A 12,093-nucleotide genomic window follows, 5' to 3' on the forward strand; every position below is an offset into this window, starting at 1 on the left:
TTGGATCACTACCTTCCAAAAGGCTAAGAGACTACAGAACACTTAACTGGTGGAAAAGAAAGACCAGGCCGGCTGAGGGAGGGAGGGTTGGAAGGACTGTGGCTTGCAGAAAACACACAGGGAAGCAGCTTTGAAAACTCCCAAGGTGGCTGAGTATCAAGAAGCTGCGGGCAGCTGTGAGTGCAAGGGGCAGCCCGAGGGCTGAGAAGCAAATCTCCATCCCCGCTGGTGCCTCTCCCAAGAGGCAGTGCCAGAAGAGAGAGAGAGAGAGAGAGAGAGAGAGACAGAGAGAGAGAGAGAGAGAGAGAGAGAGAGAGAGAGAGAGAGAGAGAGAGAGAGAGAAACCTAAACACTACAAAATGAAAAAGGCCTCCGTCCTGGTAGAGGGAGGTTATCATCGATGCTATCTTTTGTATGGCGGGCGCTAACAATGTGGGATGAATTTGAGCAGAAAGAGTAGGAGCAGGAGAGAAAAACCAAGGTGACTTATTTAATAGGTGTGATCCTCGGGGCCCCCTTACCTGGAACCGTCTCATGTCCCTTGGGTTTCCTGCTGTTTTCAAACAATTCTGATTGCACTTCAGGAAAAATTTTAAAAAGAATCTGTGAAGAGAAAGCAATGTGTTACTTTTTTTCCCCAGTAAACATATTTTAACGAGAGACACTATCTGTGTTCTATTAGATTTGATTTGAGAAAGAAAAAAAATAGGCGATTGTGTTTCAGGTCTGGGGAATTTCAAGCAGCCGCGCCTGGGAGAGGAACACTGCTGACCCTCTGCAATTTGCAAATTTGGATGTTTTCAATGGCGAGCTCAGAGCCCCCTCTCCATCACGGTAGGGGATTGTTAAGCGGTTCACAATCTGGGCTCCAGTCTGCACACCCACCCGCCTGAAGTCTGCACAGCCTTCGGTCTGCCAAAGAGGGCTCCGAATGCAGCAGTGACCCCTACTGTCCAGAAAGCATTGCTCCTGGGTTAAAAAGGACAGGGCACAGCCCAGAACCCAGGACTCCTTGGGTCCCTGCCTTCCGCTGGCCACACAATACCTTCATGCTCACATCTGAAGGTGGTCTCAGAGCTTCCCACAACATGTGCAAAAATCATAAAACAGTATATAATTATCTAGTGCTCAAGTCCGCCGGGTAAGGATACCCCAGGCATTTATGATTAATAGCAAATAGGAGCGACCTCTCGGTCCCTCTCGAGACAATCCAGAGAAACACAAATCATGATCTGTGGTTATTGTTTGTAAGACATGATTTTTCTTTTCTGAAGCCCATATCCCCTTAAATTATCTGTGTCCTTTCAAAACTGGGCACCTCAAATCCAATAGTCTCGCCAGCCGAGGAAAATGACAGAAGGAGCCTTTGCAGCAATTCCCCCCCCCCCCTTCTTATTTAAAATTTTGTTTCAAAATACAGTAAGTTTTTCATTTATTTCACTTGCAGAGTCCTTTTCCTTAAAAAAAAAAAAATCCAGCTTTTGCAGTGTTGAAGTCCCAGGTGAGCTAGGCCTATTTCCCTTTCTGTTGCTATGACAACGAAATTTTACCGCAGTCCCAAGGTCCCTTCAGAACTCTCGCATCTACGCCTTGAATTAGAACTTTAAAGGAGAAGATATACATTTTCCCCAGGATTTACCAACAAAAATAAGTAGACATCAACCAGTCTTAGGAAAATTCTATTTTAAAAGCCCGGGTTGGTGAGATGATCTCAACATAACCTTCTGCTTGTTTTTGTTGTTTTGTTTTGTTTTTAAACAACAACCACACAAAAGAATTTGAAAGCACTCCAATGAACTGTATGCTTCACTAAAAAAAAAATAAATAAATAAACCAATGAGAAGATGCCAGTAAGCAGTAATGGACGGAAGGGAAGAATTGGTCTGAATTGTTTCTGAGACTCTTAATCTTTGTTTGCTGAAAAACATTTGGCAGCAGTCTCTCCAGCCCTATCTATGAATAAGGTTGGGTGCAAATTTGGGAATGGCAGCTAAATATTTTTCCATTATTTAACATCTGGTTTGGGTTTGTCTCTGGGGCCATCTTGTACGGGGGTATGTGGGAGGTCAGGCTTTTGGTGCCATGGAGGTATGGGCGGGGGGGGGGGGTCTTGATCAAAATTCTCCAAAAGGACCAGGGCAAAGCAATCCGTGTGCAAGCACCGTGCACAGTATGGCACACTCCTAACCTGCCCAGCTTTCAAAAGTGCAGGGAATGCCTGCCTGTGCTAACTTGGGTGGGCTGAGAAGGAGAACGTCTTTTGTTGCAGTCAGGACCGAACAGAAGCCAGCATTTTCTTTCTGGGTGGAAAGCCGTGTCTATATTTGTGCCCTCACCAGCTACGACCACTTGCAAACCCTTCCACCGCTCTAAGGATCTAACACAAACTTGACTTGCTCACGGGAGCCTCTTTCTAAATGAGAGTCCCCACCCCCCCCCACCATGTTCGCCCCCACCCCGACACACACATCTACCCCAGTCACTTCTATTCTCCCCCCCACGCCAAAGCCAGGTTGCGTGCGTCTTCTCATTGGCGCCTCGATTTTTTCTGAAGTTTTGCTTTTCAACAACTGGGCTCCAGATAATGCATTCTGTGTGCCCTGCATGCTCTTTTCCCTCTCTCCTCCCCCACTCCTGTTCCAGAAAAAAAAAAGAGGGATCTGGTGAAAGCATTAATGTTCACCGAGCCATTACTTCGAGAACCGTGTGGTAGGCGGAAAAGTGCGAAAGAGATAAATGTTTACATAAAATCCAATTGATTTAGGGAAACATGCGGCCTGGTGAAAGGCTTTTTTCATTTTAAATTAGGACCCTAAACAGTTTCTCGGATGGAGAACACCCAATTTTGATTCTCTTGCTTGTCCTAGGGCTGAGCGTGCAGCCTACACAGCAGACCCCTGCATACCAAGGATTTAGCATTTGGCTCACAAAGGGGAAAGGAGCAGAGGAGAGGGGGAGTGGGAAGAGAGGGGGAAGATGGAGGGATGTTACATTATTAAATATAGAACTGCTAAAATGGATAGATAACATTAGAAGTACTGCGGTGGACGCTTCTACATGTGAATTTAAAAATTAATTAAAAGAAATTCTAGAACTTACAGACATTGTCAAATCTCTCTTAATATTTTACTGGTATCTTTTCCCCCCCCCCCCCCCCACACACACACACAACACACACATACACACATACCTTTCCCAACTTCTCAAAACTCTTCACGATTCATATCATATATTAGCCACAAAGTAACTTGCAAGGAACAAATTCTCTCAGAATCCCTTGGGTCTCGATTTCTCCAAAACCAGAGGTGCCTGGACAATGTCAGCTCTCTCTCTCTCTCTTCAGAAACAGAAAACCCCAAAGAATTCCAAGATTCAGACCAAATGTGCCGATTCTCCTTAGCACGGGAGTGATTTCTACTTTTTCCAAGCAAGAGTGACTACGTGAATATTATAACCACTCAGCATGCTGCAGTTTGCCCGTCTTCTGACTGCATTCCTAACAAGCAAGACCCAAACAAGAGCAAGGGTAGCCTTGCTGTGGGATAAAGAGGTATGGAGATGTAGGGTCAACAGCTGAACTCCAGACCCTGGCATTCCAGTGGGATCCCTGGGTCACTGAGACAGTGTTAGGTCCCAGAAGGCTTTGCGTCACTTTCACAAGTATGCACTGAAAGTGAACTAGCCTCCATTGACCATGTGCCCAAACCAGCCCCCTCCCCCGGGCCTTAGTCTCTCCAATAGGTAAAGGAAACGTTCAACTGGATTATCCTGGAGTTTGTTGCAACATCAGTGTTCTATGATTGGTAAAAATAAATAAAGACAGAAGTGAGAGCTTTCCAGAAAGAGCTACTCTGGGCAAGAGCCTACTGATGACCAGAGACAATAAGAAAGCAAGGAAAAGTACTCATTAAGGTCTACGTGGAAAAAATCTATCGGGCAGGGTACACCCCTCTGACCCGTAAGATCTTTTTCTGTGTTCCTGGGAAAGGGGAAATGAATGAAGAAGAAGACCACCGCTCAGAACCCTCTCGAACCCTGCCACCTTCAGTATGGTCAATGGCTAAAGGGTTTGGGCACACCAAGGCAGAAGAGGAGATTAACTGCCGTGTCTCTAGGCTGGTTCTCCCCTCATCTTACAGAATACATTCTAGACCTCTCAAGGGATGCCCAGAACCCCTAGTGATACCAAACCCTATGCATTCTCTAGGTCCTCACATACATAAATTTAGCACAGTAGAAAACTAGCAATTCCTAATTCATAAAACTCAACTATAACTATGTGCTGTAATGAAATTTTAAATCCATGAGTTGTTCATACTCAGAATTTCCCATTTCATAATTTTGGGCCGTAGTTGACAGTAGGTAACTAAAACCTGAAAAAGTGAAGCCATAGAGAAGGAGGCACGATATTATGTACTTGGTACACAAAGCACCATTTAAGTCTTCAAACAGTAGAAAGCCTTCTCATGAGTGGGGGAAAAGAAGGCCTCAAGAATTTGAGAAAAGTGTCAGGGACCGGACACAATGGACCCAAAACTAGAACCTGGATCTTTATGGAAACTAGCTCCATCTGATACTCTCTGTTCCCCACACTGTAGTGATGGCTAAACTATCACCTGAGTACACCAAAAAAAAGCACACAAGTACACATTTCAAAGGGTTGGCATCTGGTAGTGGTACACGCCTTTAATCCCAGCACTTAAGAGGCATAGACAGGAGGATTGCTGTAAATTCAAGGCCAGTGTAGTCTACAGAGTGAGTTCCAGGACAGCCAAGCCTACACTGAGAAACCCATCTCAAAAAACCAAAACAAAACCAAAAAACAAAAGGATGGTTGGCATCATGATATGCAAATTACATCTCAATAAAGCTGCTCACTGTGTCTCTCTACAACAACAGAAAAGGAGAATAAACAAATGAGTGGGGTAATGAGGAGGGAGGGATCTGGCTTCTTGAAGAGCAAACACACCCAAGAAGACAACATTAGGTCAAAGACAGTCACCAATGAAAACGTACTTGACATTGAAAACCTCTGCTTGTCTGTCCTTGATGTCATAAAAGGTCACACACAGGGGTAAAGGGCTTCACTTTGTGAAGGACACCACTAGAATGTGCTTGCCCCAGAGTTTCGAATGACTCTAGAAACTTCTAGATATGGGTTTGAATAAGATCAAAGCACATTACATGCTATCCAAGAAATATGTCTTTTTCCTTCCAATCTCTGGGATATTGGAGTATTCTTCGTTGTTTAAGAACGCAATGAAACTCTCCGATGGTCCTGCCTTGTCCTGACCCATCTTGAATAGACACTGAATTTTAAACTAACCATACATTAGAGGTCAAAGTTAGTGTCCAATGGTGGAGGCAGAGGCACCACACAAACTTCAGGAAGGACAAGCACTGGCCATTCTTTTCAGACTCTAGAATTTTGATCACATGTTTGAAGATCACAGCCAATATCCTGCCTCTCAGACTTTCTGGAAGAGACTCTTCAGTGTATCTCCAATTTTAAATCTAAGAACTAATCCTTTCTTTAAATTTTCAATACAAAACCTTGTCAACAAACCACCATAGAAGATTCAAGAAAAATGGTATTCAGAGATGCACATTGAAGAGGTGTAGAATAGTAGCAGCTGCCATTATAAGAAACTATACTCCGCGTAAAAATGACTCCCTTTGGAGTTCCATTGCTGACCCCTTCAAACAAGGAGATCTAATGTCTAGCTCAGAAAGAGCTTCTGTCTTAACATAACCATGTCTCGGAAGCCACAGACAAGATGATTCCATACATTCTCCAAAGGCCAAGAACAACAGCGGTGTCTGCTATGACGGTACCTAAGCAGGCAGACGCTCAGCTGAGCCAAACATCTGGTTGCTGTACCTTACAGGTCACGTAGGTACATAAAGATTGATGTCCATTGATCTCTGAGGAAGATAACTTTTATCTGGATTAGATACCAAATTTTTTTAAAGCCCAGTAAATTAAAATACAATTGGGTTTCATTGCTAATGTGTAATTCAAAAAAGACAATAGCCTTTTCCCTTAAAGCCCTCTTAAGGCGTTTCAGCTACTAAATGTATGGATGCTAGCACTGGGTCATAGAGTAGAAGGAAAAGGAGCGGGCAGATATGCTCTTATCCTGGCATCTTTTCAGAGCGTCTCATCCTTCAGGAGATCTGGCAATCCACTCTCTAATCCATTCTCTAGTACCAAAGTAAGAAGCTGTGCTAGATGGACACATCCAATGTCCCACCTTGAGAACGTCCCTCAAGATAGCCGAACATGTCCACTGTCCCACCTTGAGAACGTCCCTCAAGATAGCCGAACATGTCCACTGTCCCACCTTGAGAACGTCCCTCAAGATAGCCGAACATGTCCACTGTCCCACCTTGAGAACGTCCCTCAAGATAGCCGAACATGTCCACTGTCCCACCTTGAGAACGTCCCTCAAGATAGCCGAACATGTCCACTGTCCCACCTTGAGAACGTCCCTCAAGATAGCCAAACATGTCCACTGTCCCACCTTGAGAACGTCCCTCAAGATAGCTGACCCTACTTTTAGTGGTGAGAAAGCCTTCATGGGGTTGGCTTCCACGTGTGGCTATAAACACCAGGATTTTCTCTTTAATCTAGATCTTTGTAGTATTTTCTGGGCCTTCCAACAATAAAAAGAATAGTTTCTTCCAGAAAAAAAAAAAGCCTCCAAATTCAAGCTGCATATGGCTCAGTCTTGACCTGAAGATGAAACTTGAAAAGCCAGAACTCTAAGGAATCTACGCAATGCACTAAAGATTTCAGGACCCAGTGACAACCCTGACAAATGTCAGGAGAGATTCAGAGGTCAAGCGCCCAGTGGTGTCTTGTGGGTGGAGCACTGAAGCACAATTAATAAAAACTCAGAGAGAGAAACTGCGATTCAACCTGAAGACCTGAAAAGCAAAGCAGCCAGCCACTGGCTCTCACCTCGACCTCAGTTCAAAAATGGCGATCCTGCCTCTAGAAATCTGAGAAGGAGACTGTGCTTGAGAGATGTTTCCTCCCATTTTATAATCCTGTCTAGGGCTGGGACTAAAGGCGTCCACCACCCAGTTTCTATGGCAACTAGTGTGGCTACTGGGCTTAAAGGTGTGTGTTATCCTTTGCCTAGCTGTAAGGCTGACCAGTGGGATTGTTTTACTCTCCTGATCCCCAAGCAAGTTTTATTTATTAAAATCCAATTGAAATGCCACTACAGAGCATGGGAAAGGTTTGTACTTGGAGTTGAAGTGGCTAGCATGAAGGCCCAACAAGATTCATGGACAGGATGGATGACTAAAAAGTTCGGACTGACTGTCTTGGGGTGGCCATCTGATAATTTCAGTAGCCATAGAAGGGATGGGGTGGGGGTTAGGGTTAGTGAGGGGGTAATTGCCCCTATTTTTTGTAAGATGATGTTCTATCTTCTCCATTTACTTGAAACATTTCCACTGTAAACATAATACACGAACAGAGAGAACTATCTCTGCTCTTCTCAGACATTCCGAAGGACAAAACATATTATTGTTAGCACTAATTTACCTGGATTGTGTAAGTGGAAGTTTACTAGGATTTGAAATTTTAAGCTTACGGGGAACAAATTTTTTGATATAAGGTTTTCCTATGTAGCTCTGACTGGCCTGGAGCTTGCTATGGAAATCAGGTTGGCCTCAAACTCATGGAGATCCACCTGCCTCTGCTTTCCAAGCACTGATTACAGGTGTGTGCCATCACACCTGGCCCACAGATAGATAGATGATAGATAGATAGATAGATAGATAGATAGATAGATAGATAGATAGATAATGTGTCTACATTTATATATAAATATATGCATCATATAAAATTTTGGTTTTTTGAGAGAAGGTTTCCTTGTGTAACAGCCCTAGCTGTCCTGGAACTCTATAGCCTAGGTTGGCCTCGAACTCACAGAGCTCCACCTGCCTTTGTCTCCCGAGCGCTGGGTTTAAAGGCATGCACCACCATGCCTGGCATTTGGAGGGATCAGAAATATTTTTAAGCAACTACTTTTCTTGATTCCAGCTACATTCAACCTCCCTAAGCCCTCTTGACTCAAAGTCTTTCATGATGGTAATAATACTGGCCTATATTCTTTAGCTCCTGTTCCGTTACTTAATATGCATGGTTTCATCAAATCCTCACAACTTAGAGTAGGCGCATTAATGTCCTGGCTCTATGGAGAAGCTAAAAAGTTCTCAAAAGTTACCAGATTAATTATCCAAGGCGAAAAAGTCTGCAGAAGCATGGGTAGGAGGCCAAGCTTCAGTTTCTCTGACACTTAGCAAACTGTCACTCCACAGGGAGCTCGTCCAAGCTCCCAAACACATTGCCGAGCAGCTCTTCACTTTTGGGACACATGCCCCATTGATCTCCATTGGGAGCATCACGTCACTTCCTTCTGGAAATGAGTGTGGAATCAGCCTTCGCTTTGCAAAGCCAAACAAGCACATAAACAATAACAACAACAGCAGATGCTTATTTTTTTTCTATATGGGGTCTAGAAAGCCTTGAAAACCTAGTGATGACATTGGAGGGTGCAGAAGACAGAATGAACTCCATCAGACATTTAGAAGACATCTCATGAACTCAAATACCTGAAGTAAGCACGGCCCCCAGGAACTGCAGGGCCCTGGAGAAAAATCAGAAAAGTTCCTCTACTGAATGAGAACGATTCAGGCGATTTGTTCACCAAACTCCATGGAGGGAGGAAGAAGGCAGAGAGCAGTGGCACTTGAGAAGCTGAATGCAATCTTAGAGAAACACTTTCTGAAAATTAAGTCTCTCAGGCTAAACTTGAAAGAGTTTTAAGTAATTAAGAGACAGGAGGATTTTCTATGGCAGAGATTTTTAAATACACCAAACAGCTAATTCCTTTGACAGCTGATAACTCTGGTGTCACGTGTGCCAGCTAAAGGGACACCCCTACCAAACCACTGACGTGTGACTTCAAAGCCACTGTGAACAGCATGGTGATTATTGTTGCTTAATATTTATCAGGAAATTAGGGACCGCTCAAAGCCAGTATTATTTATCCATGCAAAATAAATGCCAGGTGTGTAGTAAGAGTTCCTTGCTAAGCAAATTTCTAATCCTCCCCTGCCCCACATTGCACCTTCCAGTCCCACTATATTTTGGAAGAAGCTTGTGTGTGGTGGGTCAGAGGTCAATGACAATGTTTTCTTTAATCACATCCTACCTTGTATTTTGAGACATGGTCTCTCCTTGGCATGGTAATCTCCACTTAGGTGTGGCTGGCTTTTCTGCAAGTCCTAGGGGTCCTCCTATCACCACCTCTCCAACACTAGGGTCACATGATGTGCCAGCACACATTAGGACACTAGGATCACATGATGTGCCAGCACATATTAGGACTACACTGGGATCACATGCATGTGCCAGCACACACTAGGACTACACTAGCATCACATGCATGTGCCAGCACACATTAGGACTACACTCACGTGTCAGTACACACTAGGATCACATGATGTGCCAGCACACATTAGGACTACACTAGAATAACATGATGTGCCAGCACACATTAGGACTACACTAGGATCACATGATGTGCCAGCACACATTAGGACTACACTAGGATCACATGCGTGTGCCAGCACACATTAGGACTAAACTAGGATCACATGTGTGTGCCAGCACACATTAGGACTAAACTAGGATCACATGCGTGTGCCAGCACACATTAGGACTACACTAGGATCACATGATGTGCCAGCACACACTAGGACTACACTAGCATCACATGCATGTGCCAGCACACATTAGGACTACACTAGAATCACATGCGTGTGCCAGCACACATTAGGACTATACTAGGATCACATGTGTGTGCCAGCACACATTAGGACTACACTAGGATCACATGCGTGTGCCAGCACACATTAGGACTATACTAGGATCACATGTGTGTGCCAGCACACATTAGGACTACACTAGGATCACATGCGTGTGCCAGCACACATTAGGACTATACTCACGTGTCAGTGTACACTAGGATCACACGTGTGTGCCAGCACACCTAGTTCTTCACGTGGCTTCTGAAGCTCAGTGTCAAGCCCTTATCATCACAAGCAAGCAGCCGAGTCATCTCCCTACCCCTCTTCCACTAGATTTTAAAACAAAACTACTCCACAGGAGTTGTCACAAACCTAGACTGGATTCTCTCGAGACAGGGTAACCCTGCAATGCTAATATGTACTCTCCACTCGAATTTCCCTTAATTGTTGGGGCACATATTAGAGGAAGGGGACTAATTAGTCCAGTCCAGCAAGACTACAGGAGAAAAACAACAGAAGATCGCTGCTCAAAGTCCTCAACACTGCACCGAACTGGTGAGTAAAATATGTCACCGTACACACACAACATGCTGGCATCCTAGCTGGCATCAGGCCCTCAGATTCATTTCCTATTCCTTGTGTGCTCCAGTGACAAGCTCCTGGAAGAGGCATTTCAGTTTGGCAATAGCTCTCTGCTCCTCAACATGGTGCCTTCTGGGTAGGCTCTGTTGTATTCATTTAGGCACCGGGAGGCAGGGCTGCCCCCACTGTGTAAATCTGACTGTGTATCAATAGACTTTATCTCAAAGCCATTTCCTTCTGAAGGGTCTCCCACAGCCCCAGTGGCAAGCAATTGACTGCAAAAAGCCACTAAGCTGTTAAAGCAGGGGCATCGCCCCTATTCATTCTCCTCTTACTCCCGGCCAGTAACACACTTTGGTTGCTCAAGACCAGCCTCCTACATGGAATTCATATTTATCCCAGATTCAGTCTCATTCCCCCAAATTCCATTATTTTGGCACCATGGGAGAAAATATCTCCAAGGAAAAGTCTCTGGTTTTGCGCTCAAATCAAAATCCAGCGCTATTAATGAAAATGAATTCAGAACCCTTTGGACTTGGTTTGGAAAGGAAGCCAATGCTAAACGTGAGTTTGTCGCCTTAATTGTCTCCAAAGATGTCTGGGGGGTGGTTTGGGCAACATAATTATATCTATCTTTTATTTATTTTTTTTCCCAGTGCTAGGAATCAAACCCTGGACCTTGTAACTGCTACCCAAGCATTCTACCACTGAGGCACATCCTAATCTTCCTTTAATTTTCAAACCAGGTCTCCATCCTCTGCCCTGTTCCTTTTTTTCCCTTTCTCATCTCCCAAAGGAAAAAGGATCCAATAGGCCAAATCACCTACACACATTTGTTTAAAAAAAAAAAAAAAAAAAAAGAAAAGAAAAGAAAAGAAAAATCTTTCTCTGAGACTTCAGGGTGAGGGTACAAATCTATTTTCCTTTCTAGTACAATGACTTCTGGATGAAGGAGAGAAATGAAGTTATTAGCCAGTCATCGGCTTAATGGGTCCTCAGCCCCAGTCCCTGTCAATCCTGGCCTCCCCTCCCCTCCCCACCCCCTCTGGTTCTCTGCCCTCCCAGCAAAACTCATCTATGCTAGGCTGAGCAGTGAACACCAATTACACCAAGAGCCCTTTGCTGCCGCCTGGTCCGCTGGTTTTTACTGTTTTGCCAGATGGCTGAGGCCAATGTGTAAAACTCTCTACCCTACCATTAATTCATAACTCAGTAATAACTTTCCCACGACTCTGGGAGATTGAAATGAAGTGCAAATGTGAATATTTGGAAAGGGAATCAAGGTTGGACAACTCTTTTACACCTGCCAGATTCGATACCGCTGAGACAAAAAGATAGCCGATTTCAGCAGACCCGGATGTAACTCTCCCTAAATCAAAGACAGAGAAGTAAACACGCAATACTGGGGAAAGTGAGGAAGAAAGCCGGGCGGGTACATGCCTCTTCGAATCGCTGTCCCGCGGCTGTCTACAGTTCATACCTATCGCACCTACGTGTTCTCTTGCGAGTGACCTTGAGCATCTCTGTAACATTAGACTCTTCTGACAGACTCATAGATTAGCGGGTACGAGTGCATTCTCTTGCTAAGACAGGACACCATCCAATGTTTGTTAGCATCATTAAACTAAAACTGACTTTTCACCTGCTCCCATACCATATGCAGCTGCAAATTTTTAAATT

The 12,093-nt window shown here is 44.4% G+C and overlaps 1 protein-coding gene across 5 annotated transcripts in view; it reads right to left on the reverse strand.

The window, feature by feature from the left end:
* The window catches only part of Ebf2 (EBF transcription factor 2), a 194,960-nt gene that overhangs the window by 56,610 nt on the left and 126,257 nt on the right, over positions 1 to 12,093 (reverse strand). For all 5 annotated transcript variants that reach the window (XM_038310098.1, XM_038310099.1, XM_038310096.1 and 2 more), the window contains one exon: positions 522 to 603. In XM_038310098.1, coding sequence (XP_038166026.1) covers positions 522 to 603 — 82 coding nt within the window. The remainder of the gene's footprint in view (positions 1 to 521; positions 604 to 12,093) is intronic.

This window comes from Arvicola amphibius, chromosome 13 (assembly GCF_903992535.2).
Source record: "Arvicola amphibius chromosome 13, mArvAmp1.2, whole genome shotgun sequence".
Classification (NCBI taxonomy): Eukaryota; Metazoa; Chordata; class Mammalia; order Rodentia; family Cricetidae; genus Arvicola; species Arvicola amphibius.